The sequence below is a fragment of the Helicoverpa zea genome, chromosome 9, assembly GCF_022581195.2.
Source record: "Helicoverpa zea isolate HzStark_Cry1AcR chromosome 9, ilHelZeax1.1, whole genome shotgun sequence".
Taxonomy (NCBI): Eukaryota; Metazoa; Arthropoda; class Insecta; order Lepidoptera; family Noctuidae; genus Helicoverpa; species Helicoverpa zea.
In genome coordinates, this window is record NC_061460.1 from 2,853,440 (window position 1) to 2,877,961 (window position 24,522).

Consider the following 24,522-nt stretch of genomic DNA (forward strand, 5'->3'; position numbering starts at 1 on the left):
CGAATACCATGATTTAAAACAAATTTTCATTTATTAGCTTAACAGGTTACATGAACTGATCTTATTTTATTAAACCTTTAGATATACCTATAGGGTAGGAAGAAGGCCCATAGGTACGACAGGATAGAACTAGAACCTATTAATATTTATTTTGGCTTCGAGCGAAGCTTTACGATAATGATAGAGCAAATGAGGATAAAATATGAGGTTTAACAAAAACTTTACAGATGGGTGTTCCGCAAGGTGACATTCTAGGCCCAATCTTTTTGCATTGCATGTAATAATGTAGGTACTATTACTATTTTATTTGCACTATGTGTTTAATGAATGATTCATTGTGATAAAAAAATGACGCATTTTTTTATTTTTCTTCAATATTAATGGCGGTGGAGGATGCAATTAAAAAGTAAATAAAAATACCTTAATCTTTTTATTTCAATGTTTGCGGATTAGTTGATAATAAAAGCCAACACAATAATTTAATAAAATATTTATTGTTCTAGTTTACATTAAGTAGGTATGTTGTACAAAATAATTATGCTTACATCTAATGTAACAACTTAGGAGTCTAAACGGTTAAAGCAATGGCTTAGCCTTGGCCTAATTACATTAAAATTATAATTAATATAGTCTTCAATACAGATCTAGGTGCAAAGTCTAAAATAGCATTGGCTTACATAGTGCTCATAGTTTTAAGGCTGCCACCACGTAATCAGACAAGAATTAAAAAAAAACCTCGGAAAAATGAGGGAATATAGCTTTTTCCAAGACAGACCCATTAGTTATCATTGTGTTAGGAGCTTTTCAAAGGCCCTGGCCATAAAAAAAAGAAAATGCAGGTCCCTAGAAAATTCGATAGATGGCAGCCTTACTTATGTATCCTAAAATTGGTCAAAGTTCTAAGGATATAGGTTACATATAATAAATGCAGAAAACTTACGTAGGTCTTACATTGATTTTAGGAATCATTCATTCGTTGATTGTTTGCACGTCTAAAATACACACATTGATATAAAAGCCTCCTCCTCCGAGCCTTTTTCTCAAACTACGTTGGGGTCGGCATTGATATAAAAGCATTATGAGCAAAAGGTGAAACGAAAATTGGGACTCCTCGATGTAATAAGATTGAAACGTAAATCAGAGTCCATCCATTCCTTTATACCTACACGTAAAATACTTCAGGATACAAAAATCTTGCAAAGCCGACCCCGACATAGTTTGGGAAAAAGGCTCGGAGGATGATGATGACAAAAATCTTGATATATAGTAGAGATCATTTTTATATTTCTCTCGATCAATGTGTGTACTTAAGTCTAAAGTCCCTTAACCGTAGAATATTGTTCGTCGTACATAAACGCATAAACCTATCTAGTTAATAATTTAAATTCGTGACACAGTCTTACTTTAATGTCTAAGCACCTATCGATTACTTATAACTAGTTCGCGGAAGCTCGCCTTTATATACAATGCAGTTTACAGATTATACTAGACATATAATATAGATATGTTGGTTTTTTTATTATTTTTATGCTCTATTATCTCAATTGGTCTTTACAAACGAAAAAATCGCGCCAATTAACTTTGCCTTTCTGAAGTTAGCCATTTAATGCCTCACGCATGCTTCGTCAGTAGCAGTAGTGTTTTGTTTATTCAATTTATTGACTATTCTGAAGTCAATCATAGCCACCTTCAGAGCCAAGTTTTTCGATAAGATCTGTACGAACAAATGTGCGAAGAGTAATGATCTTCAGAAATACGAAGTAAATTAATGGGAACGTTGGCGTATCATGGCCTCAAAATCTGCAGGACTTTATTGATTTGATTCTACAGCTGAGGCCATTTGAAGCTTTCCTAAAACTGTTGCAGTAACAGATGTTAGAGTGTATTATTTATTTACTTAAATTGTTTCCTATTGGAACTTCACTCTCTTGGAATGTTGTGTTGAGTCCGTTTTTCATTTTGCCATTGAAATACATTGTTTCTTGGAAGTATGTTGCTATACTTCTGTGTGTATATCATAAGATTCCAGACACTGATTAATAAGCACGTATTGTTGTTCCAATACAATGCAGTGTCATTTAAATGATCTGTCACATTATGCACATTCGATGATTGAGCACCTCAACCAACTATGTCGAGTGACCAAGTATAGGAATATATTTGAAGAATGAATGTTAAATGACTTGCATTTTCTGTTGTCCTCTGGTTTGAATCAGCTTCTGTATGACTTTACTGCTCTAGTATCGCTTTGTATACTATTTTGCAAGGGACTAAAAGAGTTAAAACACTGAACATTTAAAACCCTTAAAATCAGTCACTATATAAAGTACTTACTTAATATAATTACATGGTCTTTAAGCTTTACAAATATGAAGGATGAGAATTACAAGAATGGAATAAATAAGAATGATCACCGATATTTTGTTCAGCTATCGACTCAAAGATTCAGACTCAATTGATTGCATATCATTTTACTTTTACATCTACCGGGAACGTACGTAATAATCCGATTAAGGCAGTAACTTATGATACTCGGCGGCCTTCTTATTCTTCTCGATTATGTAGAAGGATTTAGGTTTGCCGTTGCCGGAGAAATATTTTCTGAAAGAGTTTTTCTTCGCCGGCACATAATACGCCAGCGCGTCGAGCGAGTTCGGATGACTGATCGCTTTGGGCCATGTCGGCGTGCTCTCCACGTCCACTATGTCATCGTCAAACCTCGCTTGTGGTCGGTTCTTCGCGAACTTTTGTAGCACTGGAATGTTCCAATGGTAGACGCGGGCAGGTTTTCCGTTACTGGTCATTTGTAGCGGCAGGGTTCTCGCTGCGGCTGGGGCGGGTTCCGCGTGACTGTAGTAGCTCGTGTTAGGCGGCAGTTTGATGACGTACATCCTGGAGTCCCCGGTAGCGTGCCTCCTGCCCTGCTCGGCGAGGCGTTTCCTGTGGTGCGCCGCGGGTATCCTCAGCTTCTTCAAGCCGAGGGAACTGAGCAGCTCGTGCGTGGACGGCTCCACCTTGTCTAGGTGGCTGTCGGAGTTGGCGCTGGCGGCGGGCGCCGGGGCAGCGAACGTGGCCGCCACGGACACCAGCAACACTAGTGATCTGTAACAATAAGAAAAATCAAATCAATCTAAAGATAAAGAAACGTCGTGTGCGACTTCATTAAGGACATCCTATATAGTAATCAGACACAGTACACGGTGAGTTACTCCACCATTAATTTTCATCGTAAAGTAATGAAATTAAGAGATAGCTAGAAGCTAATAACAAAACTCCGTTGGTCAAGATAATTTTACACCATAAACTGCTTTGTGACCACGGCCACGGACTCCTTAATATGGTAGTACACATCTAATAAACACCGCAAAACGCTTGAAAACCGGAGAAAAACGAATCATAAATTCCTTATGACTTATTAAGTGTTTTACGACAAAATAGATTATTCTCTTCGTTTATAAGGCCGTCTGCAAACATTCCTCGGCTTCTTGCGACTGAGCGTGCGCTGACTTCAAATTGTTTGCCGACTTTAGATGGAACTTCTCAAGTTAAATAAAACCAAGAAGGTCTGTATAGGTACTATCGCTGTCTTGCCGTTGTCTGATATTTCAAAAGCAATTAGCATAGGTACGGCAGTTAGGTACTGTGTGCACTGAGAAAGCTTTTAAAGTAATAAACGCGCTAGACAGAACTTTGAACTATACAATAAGTTGCAAGTTCTGTTTTATGGGTCCCTGAATATCCTCAGAATGTAAATATTACATTGTAAACGGGTATTTATGATGGTATGCATTTATTTTTCATGACAATTATTAAGCACTAGGCAGCAATTAATGTTTGCAACAAAGTTGTTTGTTAGCTTTTCGTTCCAAGATATACATAAAGAAGACCCTTTAAATATGAAGATATCCGGCTGCAATATATATCTACTAATTATGCGGTTTTGTTTTTATTTTTCATTTTTACATCTCATATAATGATTTCCCTTACAATGTTGAAAGTTAATGCGTACAAATGTCTCTTAGTCTCAAATTATTTATTTACTCAATGAAAGGCCTTCCCGCTAAGCCTCACTGGGCCACGGGCCTTACACTCGCATACATTCACGTCTTGTTTGTCATAACTGCATAACTTAGCGACTCATGCATTAGCAAAATGTTTGCTTCTAAGAAACGAACAATGAGCCGGAGATATGGCGAACCTATGTGGGTTTATAGCCGTACAACTAGCCAGCCTTTTAAAGTATTACAACCTCATTTTGTGGATTTGTTGCTGATGTGAACATCTATGGTGGTAATCAATTGATAAGGCACGTACAGTTTGTAAGAAATTAGGAGCACAACGGATGCATGAAAATCGAATGTTTCCTACTTTAGATAATTCAGAGCCAGCTAGCGTAATACAGAAGTGTGAGAATTTCGAATTAAACGCAGGGGAACAGCTATTTTTAATAAAATTCCTAATTTAATTATTCCTTACAAAGAGGGTTGTATTTTCGACTGTGTGTAGAGATCAGAGATCAGAGATGTTTGCTCTGGTTCTGGCACGCCCTAGTGTCTAAATGGTTTGATGTATTTTAGATAGAGAGCTGTGACTAGATTCTTCTTAGCTCTAAGAATTATACTTTATATTTTTTTCAGGCAAGCACCTTTATTCAGTGCCGTGAAGAGTTCACCAGGACACGGCTGAAACCGCGCGAAACAGTATCTAGTAACGCCTCAAACCGTGCCTCAAAGGTACCGGATAGCCGATAGCCCAGTGCTCTATTTGGCTATGTTCCACTGCACCAGCGCCGGCGCATCCGAGCGTCGGAACACTTACAAACGTGATCCGAGTCGCGTTTCGATAACTGTTGTTAGTGTAACTGTTTGTGTTTTAATTCTTTATTGGTTTTTGACTAAATATTTTGCGAATATGTTTAATATTATATGAAAACTGAAGATACACTAAGAAGAAGATATGGTGAGTAGTATCAGTCGAATTTCGTTTTTTTGATGCTGTCCTAAGTATCATACACACTTTAAGTTTTTGAATTACTAAGTATGACTAAGTAACGAAAAATAATCTATTCCGTAAAGCCCAATTTTTTATTTGAACCGGAATTGGTCACAAAAATGCTTACAAAAGATATCGCAGTTCAGCAAGCGACACTGACTGAAAAAGTTAGGTAAGTTTTTTTTGGATAAACGTAATGCTTTTTACGAGTTAATCTTCACGAAACATCTATACATAGACAAACATATTTATTTGCAATCCACGCCAAAACTTTTTATACGAATAAGTATGTGCCATTTGACTCTACCTAGGTACTATATTATTTGGTCACTTGAAGTTATTTTCAAGTTTCCTAAGAAACGGCTACTAATTTTATTGCAAAGGACGATGGGAAACATAGTACCGTACCAAGAAGTGCGTAATCCGCCATCATTACGCAACTATGTTGATACAAATAATATGCTGAAGTCTACCAAAGCATATGATTCTCACATACCCGTCATAACGCGGTGAAACTGTTCCTAATCAAAGTTCGCGAGATATGTAACACACACATAATGTAATTTATATAGTTATTATACGAGAAGTGATCAAAGAGATCTGAGACGAGAAAATGTATAAAAACTATGTGAGTCCCATAATTTCCTCTGTATTTAAGGGGCATTTTTCGATCACAGATAGAATCGAGTCTAATCTATTAAAACTATACATCTCATCGGCTTAAGAATTCAATTTTGTGCTAATATTCATCAGGTTGCATGTAAAAGAAGTGCATTAGGTACAAAGTCTAAAATGGGCACGGATGAAATTCAATCAGCTAAAATAGTTTTTTTTTTAGTTAGTGAATAGCCGCACGCTAGTTTTTGCCCAAAACCAATTAGTGATTATGTCCCACTTATTCGACTAATTATTGAAATGAATAAGTGAAAAACGTGTTCTTACTTTCAAGACTCGTAAAAATATTTCTTCAATGCACATTTTCAGTGAAAAACATCTCGATTATTATCGTCAAAAATGTTCTGCGGCTCCGAGTATGCGGATTGCGGATCAAGTTGGTCGCGTGACGGAAATCATTTGAAATCATTTTCCATTCAATTGCGTTTGCGGACGATAGATGACGCCTTATTTGTGATTTATAGGACCTTATAGGTCTCTTTTATACAATCTATAGCTATAAAGTCATCGAATTTATTTAGAAAAAAATTAAATACCTACCAATATAATTACAAAATAAAAAGAACATTATAAATCAATTATATAGCAAACTTTAATAATTTAGCAAACTTCATAGGAATATGGTTTTCCATATCTTATTATCTATACATCTCAAACATTTCCACTATAGCTTAACACGAGTATTCATTTACTTGAAAATAATAATACAAAGCATAACTCTGTAAAATGCTTATTCGCGACAAATATGATGCGACTGCGGTAAGTAGTAAGGGCCACTTCAGACGAGTCGCACGGTAGCGCTGCGATAAGGATCGACTGCCGATTGACATCCGATCTAAATACATTATGATGAACTTATTGGTAGTCACTGTTAGTTTTATTGACTTGCAGATTTGCTGTAATGTGACAAGATTTCTAATTAGTCTTAATATTTTATGCATTTTTTTTTTACTGCAAAATCAGGTCTGACACAATTAGGGCTGATTTTTCAATCATCCATCAGTTAAACTTCTATCTGAGGAATAAATATGGCGGTTTGACATATTTTCTATACAAATATATTCGTCAGATAACAGTTATCTGGCGATTGGAAAACCAGCCCCTAATGAAAAGGAAAATTGAGAGTATTTGCTCAACCTCAAAATAAAACCGAATCACCCAATCATAACAGAACAATACTGCTAAAATTCAGCTCTCAACAGATTCACGATCTAACGCGTACCGTAAAGTCCCGTTCTGACGATGTTTCCCACATAAGTCAGGTTGGTATCGGCGTTCCCGCAGCTCGCCGGGGGCTATCGGCAGCGCGTGTGGGCGGACCCTAACACCGCTGACCGCTTGACCTCGCCACCCGGGTCAGCGGGGTCAACGCACTGCGATAGGCGCGCGCGCATTGTCGCCTGCACTTCGGTAAGCTTGACGGAATGTCATTGTGGAATTTTCAGGTTTGAATTATGGATTGGTTTTGCGTTTTGAGGTTCGTAACTGCTTTTTATGTAATAAAGGGTTTCTTGGTACTTGGTTTTGTTTTCAGACTTTTCAGGAACTCTCACTACTTATAACATTATTTTACCCTCGAATAATTACGCATGTACAAAGCTGCGCTTACAAAGTGATTGCAAAACTTAAATACAGCTGTCACGACAATACAAAGAAACGAGTTTAATTTGAGATGGACGATTTAAATTAACCAGCTCTAATTCCACAAATCTAAATAAAGCACACATCGTAAATTAAGTTCATAAATAAAAACTTTTCTTTATTAAAATAACTGAAAGTCTTGAGAGAGAATTACAATAATTATTCATAATTTCAACTGCAATTTATCTCGGCAGCTCCAGTTTATTCCAAGACAGCATTCTTCGACGTCTCCGAGCCAGTAATTTCGGTATTTAATAGCTAAGTAATAAATTAACGTATAATAAAAAACTGATAGCCGTTTAGCAAATGGCCCGTTTATTTAAATGTTCGTACATTTTAGTTTTATTCTGCTTAACTAGTTTATTAAAAACTCTTTTTGCGATACTTTTACATTCTATGCTCATTTATTATTACGTGGTTTCAATCAGTTTTCTCTTTTTACATAACATGGCTACGATTTTCAATCCCTGAATGAGTGGGATGGGCTTAGTAGCTTTCCCTTCTTATTGTACACGGAACAAAAGTATTTTCTATAATTTCATAAGCTGTAAAAACACAAATGAGTTATATAGTTAAATACCAAACAGTTTTATATTACAAATTGATTACCTATACGGAAAGAGCAACATTCAATATACTGCAGTACCTTTAATAGCCTGTTTATTATTTCAAATTTATCTGCTAATAAACCAGTAATTTTACACGTCCGACCGGTTGTGTTTATTTGCTTAATTAAATAAATGAGAAATTAGTAATTGCTTCATAAAGTCATCTCACTTACGGTCTAAACGTCTAGTTGTACCTAATAGTAAGTTAAACGTTTTAAGGCTTATGATTGCCAGATGCGATTAGGAATATTATGTATACTAAATATTCGAACGGTTTTTATAGAAAAGGGGAACGCCAATAGCAATCCATTTGAGTGAGCACTTCAGTAAAGGTAAACAAGAGATTGTTTTAATTTATGTAAATATATAGATCTTGTTTATTTTAAAATGTAATGTTAAAATAAACTGTTTATGTAATAAAATGTTTATTTTAAAACCTGTAGGTATACAGGTTTAAAATTAAATAAAATGTTTATTTTAAAACCTGTAGGTATACAGGTTTAAAATTAAATAAAGTTCAGACATTAAAAAAAAGAGATTGTTTGTTGTAGGACTTTTTACACCGAAGCGATCCGCTAATGAAGCGATTTGAAAATTTCATCCACTGTTGGAAAGCTACACTATCTCCCTGTAACAAAGGCTATATTTATACGGGTTCGGGAAGATGTTCCCCCGAGACGCGGTGAAACCGCCGGAAAATGGCTAGGAATAGATAAAATAAGCATTTAAATGATGTCAACTGGGAGCATCCCCAAGACAGCTGGCAATATTAGGTACCACGTAGCAATGCAATCATAACAAAATTGTTGATTTGTGATAACTAAACAGTTTTTATTGCTTAAAATGCGCTGAATACTCAAACCGCTGCATGCGACTTTTCTCCTCGCCGCATCTTCATGTTAAAATACGCGAATATATACACAAGACAATGTTTTTAGGCCGTTTACCAACGCCGACCGGGTAGCGTGCAATAATTGTCCATGCATGCTTATGTCTAGACTGACAATTAGCTTATTATCTGGCTATTTGGAGCATAATAATAATAGAGGAGCGGACTAGGGTCACATAACAGATTTGTGGTAATTACACAACCGGGAAGGTAACACCCTTCGCTCCAGTAAATACAATGAGTCTAATGTACACTACTCGAAAGCTCTGTAAATGCTTAAAGAAGCACAACATACTATCAAAATAGAACGTAGGTAAAAATTAGGATAGTCCATCACGGCCCACCATCATGCTAAAATTTTTTTAACGATTCTGCAGTGAGAGTCGTAAATTTTCAGCACTCTCTCGCGCGCAATCATAAGTACGAAAAAAGGATGATTATATGTGAAGCTTATTTCTTTTAACAACATTGATGAAAATGGTCATTTATACCTAATTTCTATGAAAATGTTGAGATTTAAAAAATACGTATTTACGAATTTTGATTTTAGATATTTTAGAACTTGGTCAGTACAACAGTTGCGTTGATCTAATTTGACAGCCCAATTACGGCCCTGTGTCATGTCTGTGATTTAAATTCGTGCATTGTTCGCGTGAGTTGCATATACGCATAAATGTAGCGTATTTTTAAAATATGCTAAATGTTCATTTCTTGGAGCACACGGAAAGATGCATTCGTAAGCGAATATATTAGACTAGCCGATACATTACACGAGAAAATTTATGTTTCAATAAAAATGTGAATCGCGGCCGCTGATTACAGCATTTAGCATACATGTTTTTAATTAAGTTACATATCGAAGTACCTTCCAAGTTTAATTACTTTTGAATTGTTTTATGGGTATTTTTATCAGTTAGGCGAGATGTTGGTCTAGGTGACCTTAAAATATTTTCTTTTTTTCAAAATCTATCTGTGCAGAGCCTTTTTTTACCTACATTGTCGAAGTCCCTGAAATCTGAAAAGTGTTTATTTAAAAGGAAAGTCCGTAGAGTCCAGTCATAAACCCATAACAAAGACCAAAGACAATAGTTTATTTTAATCGATCTACTAGATTTCCTTGCCCATAAAACAGCCATTTCTCTTTGTTCAAGTCAATAGAACTTATTATTGTTATGTGGTTTTAGACTATTTCCCGACAATAGGTACGAAGCTTTGAAATATGTGGTTTCTAAGTTGACTCAGAATAATCGAGACTGGGATTTCTAGGCTAGACTGCGATAACTTAAAATATAGTTCCCAAAAGGTAGGTAATGTTTTAATGTATTTTCCTGAAAAAAAAAATCACTCTTTAATAAATTATTGCGCATGCCCTGCATATAAGTATTCAACAAATAATTTAGTATTATGATAAGAATGATTAACAATATTTATTTAGTAGTAAAAACTTTACGATGTTATAAATAAAGTGAGTATAAAATGAAACTAACGTCTGCTTAAGTTTAATTAGCTTCGATATATCTCTATTGATTTGCTTTTAGTTCTTAAATTCATACTTTATTACTTGTAATTAATTGAATTATTTGTAGCTTTTGAACAATTATAGAGTTCCTAGAAAGGCTTTCATGCAGCTTGTAGTTATAAGAAACTGTTGAAAGGTATAACTACTATAACTAGAGGTACCGAATGTTTTCACAGTTGACGGCGGTGAGTTTTCAAGCGAAATTACGAAAATTTTGGAGTGGGATTGGTTCCATAGAAATTACCTTTGTTTGTATCGACTGAAGGCAATTTTAACTACAGCAGAAATCTTTTAGATTGTAACTTCCTTCAACATAACTTATGAAGTATACTTAGTCCACTTTAACAATTTCATCCAATATTTTATCAAATAGAAACTGTAATTCACAAAAGTTTACACCAGCCGAAATTAAAAAAGAATTCGCGCTGAAAAATATTATTTCCCTCCATTTATCGCTGTTATTCGTCCAACTGGCCAGTATTCGTGCGATGCTAACGAGGTGTGAAGCCATGTAAAGAGGCCAGTACCCGTGCCCTACAGGCGCCGGCGTCAATTAACCATTTATCTTCCCACCTTTTACCGCCAACAAGAAATAGAATACAACTGGCTTTTTCCTATTTTAAATGTTAAGTGAAAATAGGTTTGTTGCTTTTTTTGCGGTGGCTGCCAGTAATTGAGCGCGTTTTGTTTATAATAGTGTCATAGAGTATCCATAGAGGCTACGCTATCAAAGAGTATTTGTTCATACTGAAATAAACTATCAATTCACTACTAGGTACTTCAGACTTTGATAGTAATATACGATTATAAATTGAAAGACTTAGTGATGAGTCTTAAGAATCCGACAGTTTTCTTTACGACTCAAGTCATAGTAATATACAGCTTCCTAAAGACCACACTGAGAGCTTGGCGTGATGGGGCAAATAACTACATACATTTATAATGTCTAGAAAGCATCAAGTTGTAAACGGTTATATACTTATTGAATTTCATTACCGTATATTTTCTGTAACTACATTATAACTATGATGTAACGTAATAATATATGTCATTAATAATAGTAAAAACATAAATGTAAGGAAGGTAAAGTCTATAATTTTGAATAAGTTCTGAAGAAAAGCTCAATCTGCAAGTACCTATAGAAAACGAAATGAAAAATATGTTCATATTTGCAACGTGATTTCACCTTCCTTCTTCTTTGTTCCTATATTAAAACATCTTTGACCTGACTGCTTTTAAAATTTTGAAACCGTGAGAAGTTCCAGTGTAAACACAGCTAAAAAGTTGCAAAAGCCAATAAATTCCTCATTCCCCCGTTACCGGACTCCCTTTATTCTGTCGCAAGATTCCTTCTCTAAATTCACAAGCTAGGCTTCCAGATTCCAGCAAATTAAACGCTTGTACCTTTCTCACGACAGCCGATGGCATACTGGCACAAGATTGACTTGTCGCGTCCCCACAATGGCTTGTAAATGCCTTATAAGTTCTCGTAAACTAGAACCTTTATTTATCTTACAAGGAAATGTGGTCCATCCATGGTTGGATTGAACGACGTCTGGTCGTGAAATGTGATGGTGAAATACGCGTTAAGGCTTTTTTGTAATATAGCTAGTGTTGCTAAGGTCTCAATCAGGAATAGTGATATAGTAGCGCAATGTATATGGGCTGAATAAGATGCGGGTTAACTTGGAAATAATGGTAGGTATCTCATCTTGCCTAAGCTGCAAAAAGAAAAAAAAATGTGTGCGTATGCTCGACTCCCAATTTATTTACTTTTATAGCAACTATAACAGTAACCGGCTCAAATATATTTTTAAACAACTAGGTCCACTTAATAAATTCAATTCCAATTAACGGACTTCATTTATACAAATGCACTTTTCGCGTGCACTTAGAGGAGCCATAAAAGAGAATATTATTATCATTCAATTAATTGTCACAGGGACGCCTACCCGACCATCGAGAATACTTATCTAGAAGCCTTCTTATTTATTACTGGTCGGTTGTATTTGCATAAAAATGCGATGCAACTACAACCTCTTTGCTGGCGAGTCCATCTATTGCTCAGAGGGAACCACTGGCCACCAATTAGCACTCAATCTTGACACCCACGCGCTGTTGAAAGTAAAAATAGCTAGCGCAGAATATATTAACGGAAGAGAGCTTAGTTCAACACAATAAATCAGTAGCAACTGGTTTTAGTACGATGCAAAAAACATGTTATTAAAAGAGACAAGTGTGCAAACATTCGACCCTAGATCTGCAATTTCATTTTTTTTACATGGCTTTTTTATTAAATGTGATCCAGTAATATTTAATTAACTCCTTGTAAATCGCTAATTATAAAACGATAGAAAATCAATCGTGTCTCGCGTATATCTGCGCTCCGACCGGGTTAATGATCTTCTGAAAACGCTACAGGCTTGACCCAGCAAAACCATTGATTTACTCAAATGAATGCTTCGGTAACAGCTATCAATAAACAAGATCCTGTTCTAAGAACTATAGATGATTAAAACCATATTAATTATTAATTTATGAACACGTAAAGGGTGGGCCCGGGGCGAAGCGACACGGTGAAGCAGTTTATTACTGCGAAATTGTTCATTTCTTCTACAGACTATCCATTATTGACCATTAAAACTATTATAATAATATAAAAAGGTCTGTAATATTGTTTCTAGGGTAGTTTATTATGGTTTAGTAACGCGTCTTGCCCAGGGCTTGTGTCATCTCTGTGCTACCGTTTTCTGCGTCTTTAGCTTACTTGCTATAATGATATCCTGATGACTTGCTGTAGCTAGAGATTTATACAAACGTATCAAATGCGTTCTCAAAAAAATTTTGTATGACATACATACAAGAGAATTCTAATCCCCCCGTAATCGACAAAAAAATGCATTCTCAGTTCAACATTAATTTGTATCTTTGCTTTAAGATTTCTATCATAAACCTTCATATACCTTCCTATTAATTACAATGAAAAGTTGTAGAAATTACTAGCCGTTTTCTCTCAAAGGCAACTTCTTGAGAATTTTCTTTTCTAGAAATACCTAACCTTTCTTTTCAGAGAGGACGATTTTATGACAGACCTTTTACTGCAGAAAATTGCATAACCTACCTATCCTACCTATTTCGCGGGGCGACGTTCTAGAAATACCTTTTTATAAATACCGCGTGGCACTTAACCGGTTCCGCCATGTTAATTGGTCCCCTCGCACATTTAAATTTGTTTATTTATATCTAAGTAATTGGCTTAAGGCGGTCTGGAGTCATTCTAGTCTATCACTTACGCCGGCGAATACCTTAGACCTAGACCGTAATCGAGGCATACATAATTGAGATAAGAATGACAACGTCTTGCTCGTAAAAATATTTTATGGAACTACTCACTTGCTTTTCTTGCTAGACGCATTTTATTCCAAAAAACATCGTAAGTACTCATTGATAAACCCATGAAACGTCGTATCAAAAATCCTATATATGCCCAAGTAGCATTTTGTTCCATTTAAGAGTACACATTTAGTTCACAGGTGAAGTTTAAGCATTACTACAGTTCACTCGTGATGTATTAGCTGCATTATTGCAATTAATTACACCTATACCTGTCTAAGGGACTTATATGAGTGTAGAGTAATACTTATATACGGTTATGGGTGTTACAATACTCTAACAACTATCCTTTAGTCAGCTTTCTGACTAAGAGCATTATAGGAGGGTAGAGATACGGCAACCGCTGTTTAACGGCCTACTTGTTCGATGTTATAGAGCTAGCATTTTAATAGAACACTTCTGGTCATTTATAAAGCCAAAGGCTGTTATGTTTATTTATTTTAGACTGTTATACAGCCAGTAGCTGTATTAGAACTTGTTTGTGATACTTAAAATAACCTTTCTTTTACTACCTGTACAGAAGTGTTTAAATGATCCACATAGGAACTGTAGGCTGCTTAGAAGGACTATAACAGTTCACATAGCCGTATTTCATTTCCACCATTTTGTTCTACGTAACCTAAAATATTTACCAAATAAATCTACAAGATTAATGCAGATTTATCACAAAATACGCAGATATAGCGAATGAGTTTTGGTTTCATGTTAAAATTAATTACCGTAGTATAACTATAATGCCAATAAAATATCAAAAACTGAAAATGTAAATTTTCTTCTCAGCCAGTTTTAAATATTTCAAAAGGAATAAAGCGTTTTTACAGAGGCGCGTGAAAATTTTAGTTGTCAATATGTATACATTTCACGATAAAGTTGCATTCCCATGGCATTAACATGATATAGTATATAAAACAGGTACTACCGCGTGTTATATTATAATAATATCCGCCGGAGTTAGTTTGCCCCCGCACTCCTTACAATTGTCAAACGAATATATTAAAATGTGGAAATAATTTAGGACACAAGTGAATTTAAGGTAATTTACTGGAGTACTTTTGTCCGATTTTAACTGTGAAGGCTGTGTATTTAGCCACTTATTACTCTTTATTACACTCATGTACGTTGTATGGTTCACACTGCGTTCCATATAGTGCCGTAAGTCAGCCTTAAGTCCGATGTTACTACTTAAACTGCTATTATAATGCTATTATACTTCTAATGTACAGCCATAGTGAACTTAAGGCTGTCTAATTTGTGCCCAAACTGGTTCAATAAAAGCTTTATAGCAAGCTATACAGCTCATAAACAGCTGACATACACAGCTTGTAGAGTACATGTGAACGACTAGACATCTTATATAGAACCCCGAATGCTACTTGGGTGCTAGCTAGAGAAATTGAAAGAATCATGAAACTTAAAAAAGGATTGATTAAATAGGAGCAAACATATTCCTCCAAGAATGTTATTTACATAGTACGAAATAATACAGTTAATGTGCATTAAATTCCTTAAACTCAAGATAAATAATTATAGACCATTATTGTACCAGGTTTATGATACCTCCTAATTGACAGGTTCGTTGATAATAACCCGTTGTGCCATGTTTGTCCATAGCAAATAACTTATGCAAATATTTAAATTTTTAATGAGGCTCATGTCATATCTCTTTATTATGCAGAAATGCGATATCACCATTTAAATATGCTCATAATTTTAACTTTTTTCCTTTTATAAGTAGAAGAACCATAAACAACGATTTCGACGTTTTTTCCCGTATAATAACGAGGCTGACAACATGGTAAACATGATCATAATTAAATTATAACAAGACCTAATTGAAAAAGTTGCATGACTAGCAATGTAGAACAAAATAATCTGAAGTATGTGCAAAAAATAAACTCCAAAGATGATTCATACGGCCAAATATTCAATGAAGAATGTTCACCGTTTAGGCGGACAAAAATCGCCGAACAAAAACTTCACTTTCGTTCACAATCATCTTAATTATATTTAATTTAAGAGAATAATTTGTTAGTCGAGTTTCGAGTAACTGCTGAATGATTCATTGAATCGATTGCTGTTGTATTCGGTTGGAATCGATTCGATTCACTCGCAACGTCGGTTGCTCTACGTGATCAATGTTGGTTGTACACCGCTCACGTCTGAATGGTTGACTAGGCATATTTTGTGTACGATCAATTTGAAATGTTGCTGTTATTTTCAATAGTTTAACGAGTGTGGGATGTTAGGTATCTTTTATATTGGATAGACACTGAAATGGCTATGAAATATTTATTTTATTATGATCAAGATGTGAGTGTCTTCACTTTGATGACAATTAGTAAAACTAATAACAAAAAAAACCCGACGAATTGAAATGCCTCTCCTTTTTGGTTAAAAGTGATTTTACGTTCGTACTTAGTAGTGTAGTGCATTTTGTCTAAACCAGTTTATCGTTTTAACCAAAAGATGATTTAAATAACGAACGGGTTTGGATACCGGTTCGGATATAGGTCAAGATATCAAAACATTGCCAACAATATAACGGAATCGCTTTTAAAAATAAACCTAACGAATGCTCACTGGTCAGCTGATAAATATTAATCTTTATTGATATTTTGGTGTGGAAGAAACTAACGGGGAATACCCAATTTGAACATGATAATCTTATTTATAAACGTATTTAATGTAGGTCAATTATTATTGTCCAACAATTAAGCTTAAAGCTTGTTTGTACATGCATGCTACATACATGCTACATGCTGCATGGTAATAAAGAAACAAACATATTGGCATAGTCATTGCAGCATAGTCATGAAGCTATGCAGACAATAAACATTTTTTGTTTAGAAATAAAAGCTCTATGTCAATAGTAAAAGACCACAAAATGAACAAACAATAATACCAACAACACAGAAAAAATGGTCAAGCTTACTTCTGCATAAAGCCTAAGCCACAGTCGAGTATCTCCCGATGAACACATTTTAGGCGAGTCGTGCGCCGAACTGACATCGAGCCGGTTAGCTGTCTTGTTAGTCGATTATTGGTCTATTATAATAGACAATGTAGTAGCGATGTAGCATTCATGCTGTGATTTGAATTAAGAATGAAATAATGTTATTTAGTGTTGATAGCGCGAAGAATGACCATAAATATTAGTGCGTGTTTAGACTTTATGGGCCATAACGAGGAGTATTTCTTTATGGCAGAATTTATAAGTGCTTTTGAAATGTATTGGCAAATAAAAGAGAAGATGAGAGTTATTGTCATAATTTTATTATATTACATAAAAATCTACGAGTTTAAACCTTGAGTCGGGTCACAGTAAAAAAAAAATCTTTTGGTTGATTTTATTTTTGTTTATTAATGAAAATATGTTAAAGATTTATTTGTCTGCTATGCATGTATTAGAAAGAAACACATTTGTGAAAACAAAGGATTGTTAATTTTACCCGACAATATAATGAAATACCGAATAAATGCCTAATAAATCAAAAGCAGATTTTGCGCTTAGATATCGTCAAGAAGGAAACAGCTTAATCAGTTTGGCTCACTGCCCGGAACGAAAGTATAAAATGTCTGTCAAAATTATTTATGAATCGCAATAAAGAAACAATAAAAATAAAACTCTAATTAAATTCAAAATTCGAACAGCCGCAGGCAATGAACTTAATTGTATATTTTTTATCATTAGCAGATGCGAACTAACTTGTGATTTGACTATTTCTTTTTGTGGATGTTCCACCTGAATCATTGTTGGGATTTTCCGTGACTACAAAGTTTACTCCGGCATTTATTTGTGTGTAGCGTGAACAATAACATAGCTTCCTATCTTCGAAATTGTAGAACTAATTGATAGGATGTTTGCCGTGAGAGTATGCGATGTGTCACAAACCGCAATTGAGTTGTCATATATTTAGATAGATGTGTTGCATTTCGCTGGGAATCGATGGAGCATTTGACTGCATGCAGCCGAACGGCAATTTTATTTGTTTGTTATTTGCCAATTGTTTCGTGCGAAACAGTGTGAAGATATTCACTTAGCTCGTCACAATTCGCTGGTTTTATGCCTCTGAACGATATTTCATTTTTATCGAGACTTCTATCTGGTAAATCTGTGTTAACACTAAAACCAAAGGATTATCTATTTGAGTTTGGTATCTTATGTAAAATTACCTCTAGGCAGGTAACATTAATTGTAAATTAAAAAAAAAAAACATTGTCTTTGAAAAATATTATCCCAATTTTATATCCACTTCATTAGAATATCTAGCAAACTAAACTCAACGTTTATAAAAATCTTCCTAAATAAAACTCCTAAAACATAAAAAATGAACGCAAAAGTTGACTCGACTCACGTAGATGTCGAAGAATTTTCAGATACTGCAGCCGGCATCTCGCACTTTCACGATCTTTTCAGTGAATGCGATCATGTCAATAGATACCTACATACCACGCTAGATTATACTGGAGATAGCTATCACACGAACATTTTGATAGTATACTTTAAATTCCATGCAGTTACATCTAGTCATCGATATTGTAGCCCAGATCATGGGTTAGTACAAGATTTGGAAACATCAAACGTTGTATTTACGTACGAATCTGAACTCCATTAGTTGCTTCATGAAGATTATTTTTTTTTAATCTAAGGGAGGATTTTCCGTAAGAGTACTAGAGACTATAGCCCCAAAACTACTCCTGAAACAGAAAGGCTTGAGAGATCGTACGTGAATTGTAGAAACAACGGCTACGTCCTACTCCATCTATTGTCATGGTCATTTGATGGTTTCCCACTACCCAAAAAGCTTATACCAAAACGAACACCTTTTTGTTAAAATTCATCATCTTTTGTTTTCATTCGACAAATAAACAGTTTAGTCAGAAATGAGTACAGCGTTCGTTTAACTTTGCAGTGAGGCCAAGAAACATATGGTGAACTTAGTTTTCCGAGAAGCCGTCCATTAGTAATTGCGAAACATTTGAGCTAATTATATCTTCGTTCTTAAAGTTCGACGTCAAAGGAAACTTGAACAAAGTATTGCTTAGTTTATTTGTATATTGTTTATTTCTTTAAATTGTAAACTCTTCTGATTCTAACTTATCTAGGAGTGTTATTGTTTGGTTAAGATTCTGATACTTGACTCGTTTACTACCATAGTATTATGCACACTCACTGCATTCAGTGGCACATTAATCCCATTCCGAGATACTAAGGAATTTCAACAGCAAATTCGTATGTTAACGGTTTTATCGCGAATCGAAGACAAACATACTTATTTGTCCGATTCCGTACAACATTATCACGGCTGTGACGAAAGCAACTGGTTTCAGCATTTTCAAGTTGGTGACATAAGGACAGGGCCAAACCGGCGGCCGAGGTCGGCGACCGCGGCTAGCGGGAACGAACATACGACCGACCATACGACCGAGCCCACTTAGCGCATGGTCGCAAATGTACATACGACATGGCCGAATACCTCATTACTGGGAATGTGTGAACCTGGCTTAATCATCGCGCACTGGGTCAAATAGGCTTGTGCTGTCGTAAACAGTTTTCAATAAGGAAATGAAGTGTGAAGTATGTCAACCTCCTGAAATTGACGGAGAATCGCCGTGGCGTTTTAGGCTTCTAATGGGAATACCTATTTTATTGTAATTCCTAATAAAGTCCTAGGTAAGTCAAGAAAGATTTCCTTGAGTTCATACTGCTTTTTGAAAGACTCAGGGTGTCTTCAAAATAATGTGCTTTTCTTTAGTTATCTTGTGTTTTCCCCGAAAATCATAAAAACCTTATTTTCATCTTTTCGTTCATTATATGGATTATAAAATCTGATGTTAGCCTTCTGTACATCGCATGAGTCTTAACTATTTTCTTGCAATGCTTTTGTCACAGAAACTTATATCTTCACTTTCCAGCAATTTTCGAACTTTGGCTTACCAAACCCTTTCCTCTTTAAAGAAGATATATAGCCAACAAAGCGTCCAAGACCATAAAGTCTCCGATACATCAATGCGATCCAGTTTACCTACATATTAGCAATGTGAGTCAGCATTGTGAAGCCGACCGGTCGCGATGCGATCGTTTCCGACAAACTACTCGGTGATTCATGGAGATATCAATGGGCCTTTGTAGCTGGTCCTTTAGGGACCCTTAGAAAGACGTTTATGGGATTTCAAGTCGTGTGGAAAACCTTTCAGTGCGATTTTACGAAACGTGCCATTACCAAGTGCAAACGACTTTTCTGGACTTGTTATTCTCATGCCTGCTTTTATGATCCTTTAAATTATGAATCTTAAGTTTATGAAGATATTTCGAAAGATTTTTTTTCTAATGTCTTAAGGTCCTTCCTAATCCTGCTAATAAGTATCGATAATTCCTTAAGCTATTCGCTGGTTATCGTGCGCTTGTTGGGGGTCTGTTAATGGCGCATTGTCGTGAATGCGCATACCAATTGCGTTTAATCACGCGCAGTGCAGCGGTGTGACCGCAGTATTGTGTGGCCCATATATTAATGTTGATGCAAAAACAAGGGAATCAGTTGTTTTTATAGAGTTTATAATGGAAGAAGAAAATAATAAAATACGCAAAGTATTGAAAGGGAATGAAGTAGCTGATAGTAATGAGTATTTTCTTGACGTAGCTGATAGTATATAGGAGAATAATATAACCTGACTATTATATGAAAATGAAAGAAAGACTTTTTAGATTTCTATAGAGCTAAAGAAGGAAGTGATATCATAAGTAGTTTGTGAAAGACGTGTGCCAGCCTATATAAATAACAAAAAACCAACCACGTGCGTCTCATTAAACACATTTCTATATCAACCTTGTGCAAATCCCACTTTTCTTTCTAAGAATGTCACCTGCCCACCCGTTAACAAGATCTAAAAACATAGCTATACTAGTATTCACATACCCGTCGTGTGTTGACATATTCCTATTTTTTCCAAGTTGCATTGATTAACGCGACTCCACAAGGCTTCTTCGTCTAAACTCACCGCATTATAATTTAGCTCCAACTTGTCAATACTTGGCGAATCCAGTTTGCTAACTAGTCTTAGTTCTTGTTTCACCAGCCAATCACACCAGATATGAAAAGTTTGTTCTAAGTTCTAGTTAAATTGAGGGCTTGGCGTCTGAGCTTAGCTTTGTAATGCTGCTATAAATTCAAGTTTATGTTCTACTATTTTAATTGAACGAGACCCATCAGTATATCAAATGAACGGTCTCATATATTAGTCTGATATACAATTTGTTGCTTTTGAATTATTGAGTCGAATTGCTATCAACCTTGCGTACCTATAAACAAGTATCTTCTTTAGGTAAATGAGGAACTACTCTATGGAATACATTTTTATAAGTTCTGTGGTCCCCAAACTAGGCGCTGCCTGTATCTTGGGTACATGGGTTGTAATGTTTGTTGTGTAAAGTTAAGTTTGTCGTGTAAATATTTGTAAATAAAATTAACGGTGTCTTTAATATAAATAAGAAAACCGTCTAAACTCTAACAAATGATAGTACTAATACAGCAAATGAATTAGATGCGCCACCAGATAGCGTGCACTTTATGAAGTCTAGCTTTGTTATTGTCCTGATCCGTAGAACAGATAGTATTCAGCCGTGTTTTATGTGTCTGACATCACTGACACTTTAATGTATTGTATCGTGCCATTTATTAGTCTTAATTTATTTGTATTTGGGCTAAAAGGTTTTAAAGATACCATATTTCTCTACTTTTAAGAGCACACTACAAACTTTTAGTTGGCCGATAGTTTGTTTGGGCACACAAATCAGTGAGCAGATGAATGGTCGCACGCACATTACCAAAGATCAGTTATGTAGCCCGTATCAGACCGACAAGATTTTTTGATTGGGGTTAAGATTTTCCTAAAAAAACATCTAACCATCGGGTCAGCTGTTGAGCGACTGCATAGTCTGTAGCGTACTAGAAAATCTTCTTCATATAATCTTTTATCGTTTAACGCAATCTTAACGAATGATATTGAAATGATAAGTGTTAAAGCATCGATCGACTCGAAGGATCAAAGGACTAAATCAGTATACTGCGCACGTACTAGCGGCGTCCGGTTTCCAGCGGTCAGCTTGCCAACTTTGACTATCGATTTCATGGGAATCGATTACAAAAAATGTAGAATTCAAAGCTATATTATGATGAAGTAGCTACTAAGAAACATCCGTTTTGTTGAAAAGTAAGAACGGGATTATGTAGTGATAATATCTATTCAATTGCCATAAATATTACTTCATCAATCTTACTGGTTTATCCTACGAGACCGGCTTCGAACACAATTAAATCCATTCAATGTAATCGAATGAAAACTAGATCAACTCGTTCGGTAGCCGATAGCTTTCGCTGCGTTCATGAATACATGTATCGGGTAGATCATGATCTTATCGATTGTTATCGATAAACCAACCAATTGCCTCAAAATTATTACCGATTGATTTGAAAGATTTATGTCTTCACTAATATCCGTTTAATGTCATGCTGATCTAATCTTGCTTATTTCAAAAGTGAGAAAGTCTTGGTAAGTTGTCAGAGTCAAGCCGAGTTTAGAAAAACGTGCCAGACATTTAAATAAATCCAATAGGATATCTGCACTTATTTTATCAAAAAGCTGAAGAAATAAAGTTTGAATATTTAAAAGAATAAGAAATAAACAATAGTGGAATGGTCACAGTTACATTGAACACTTTTATTCTAATTCGAACGGCACGTAAAATCGATCTTCTTTCTCTACATAACGTTTATACTTCTCTACATAACATCATTAGTATAACTTCGATTTTCGTTAAAACTTTTGAGTGAGAATTAAGTTCTGCAAAACGCGTCCTCGTAGAACAAGAGCCTACCAGTCTACCGGCTAGACCAGTGTTTCCCAAAGTGGGCGATAACGCCCCCTTGTGGGCGCTGCAGGTCTCAAGGGGGGCGGTAAGAGACCCAGAAAGAAAATGGGGGCGTTGTGTAGAGGCCTGGGGGGTGATTTGTAATTTTATTCAGCTAGGAGGCCTCTTAGACAACGACTGCATGAGCTCAACAATAACTTGTGAACATCAACTGATTATTGATATTATTATCATTCAATATGAATTAAAAGATTGCTCAAACTCGGTTCTATACTTCTCGGTTATATATCTATCCTATTTTATTGAATAAAGAAAAAATTAAAATCATGTCAATGTCAATCGGTCGCTCCGTTTCGTAATTAAAGTAGACACAAACAAACAAAAACAAACAGTCGGGTAATAAAAAGGCAACAGACACACTTTCGAAGAAGTTATAGTGGTTTTTAAATAAGTGAAAAACCGGCCAAGTGCTAGTCGGACTCGCGCACGAGAGGTTCCGTACCAGAGCAAAAATGAGCAAAAAAAAATATGTTTGTTGTATGGGAGCCCCACAAAATATTTATTTTATTCTAGTTTTCAGTATTTGTTGTTATAGCGGCAACAGAAATACATCATCTGTGAAAATTTCAACTCTAACTATCACGGTTCTTGAGATACAGCCTGGACAGAGCCTGACAGACGCGGACGGACAGAGGAGCGAAAACAATAGAGTCCCGTTTTAACCTTTGGGTAACCCTAAAAAAGGGGGCGCTAATGAAATATTTATTCTCAAAGTGGGTAGTAGACAAAATAAGTTTGGGAACCACTGGGCTAGACTGTCCTATTCATAATACATCGGTAGAACTACGATCAAATCCACATACATCTTCAATTTTTAATCAGACATGTACGCCGTCCTATCGAGGATTATCGATTCTTAGTTCTTCGTTCATGTTTTTGTTTTCAAGACCTGACTTCAGGCACTAAATCACTTTCTCCATTGCTTTTGTGTTTGTACTTTCGCTGAAGTTTATCTTCAGCTGATCTGTGAGATGATAAGCGTGCAGTGCATTCGATTTGTGCAACGTGAGCGAATTGTAAGGTCGCGTAGTTCAGTCTATTTTATTTTTCTTGTTTGTTTTAAAGTTTAGCTACGTTTTTCCTGTAAGTATTCTAGGTAATCTGTTTAGACAGTAGGCGAGTTTGTGCATTGGGTTATGAGTAAAGTGAATTGAATACATGCTCTTTTTTGTTCTGGACTATATTTGTCATGCATTTCATGACACGAAAGCGTCTTCATGAAATTAAATTTTGTATCGGTAATCGTCACCAATTATTTTTATGGATAAGGGAGATGTTAAGAAGTTAATGGAATCCTATTTCTGTCTTCCGACGACAGTTTCTTGGTATGTAGTTAATTATGAACCTGCCATCTTACTTACCAGTGATTTTGGTATTTAGATTTTCTTTTCCACGTAAAAGTGGGGGAGAGCATGACAGGTCCTACAGATTCAAGGAAATGGTTGTATATATTTTATTTATCTTCTGTTCTTGATAATGTATTATCCTTAATTCTCTTTCTATCAAACACATCATTTAGCTTGATGTATTGATCCTATATTCATATTCTCTGTGTACATTGTACACATCAATTCGGAGGAGTATTTAAGCTCCCCTGTGTTATGATTATTCAAACATATAAGAACATAATTATCTTTAATGACTATGATACAGATGTTACAAACTAAAAGCAACTCCGGTGGTCGTACACACTAATCGTTTCTAATTACTTATCGAGAATTCAAACGCGAGCCAGTAAACGTACTCATTGAAACATCTATGAGAATGTTCTGGTGTACAATTATAAGTTTTTAATGTAAACGGTAGGTAAAGAAAAGACACACGGGCGCACCCAGGGGTCGCCTGCCCCGCTCTGCCCTCGTGGTCACTCAACTTT

General features: G+C 35.6%; 1 protein-coding gene across 1 annotated transcript in view; it reads right to left on the reverse strand.

The window, feature by feature from the left end:
- Positions 1-474: 474 nt before the first annotated feature.
- Positions 475-24,522, reverse strand: part of LOC124633465 — a 44,831-nt gene continuing 20,783 nt past the window's right edge. Inside the window, exon 2 of the mRNA XM_047168695.1 lies at positions 475-3,102. Within this exon, the coding sequence (XP_047024651.1) occupies positions 2,511-3,102 (592 nt within the window). The 3' untranslated portion in view covers positions 475-2,510. The remainder of the gene's footprint in view (positions 3,103-24,522) is intronic.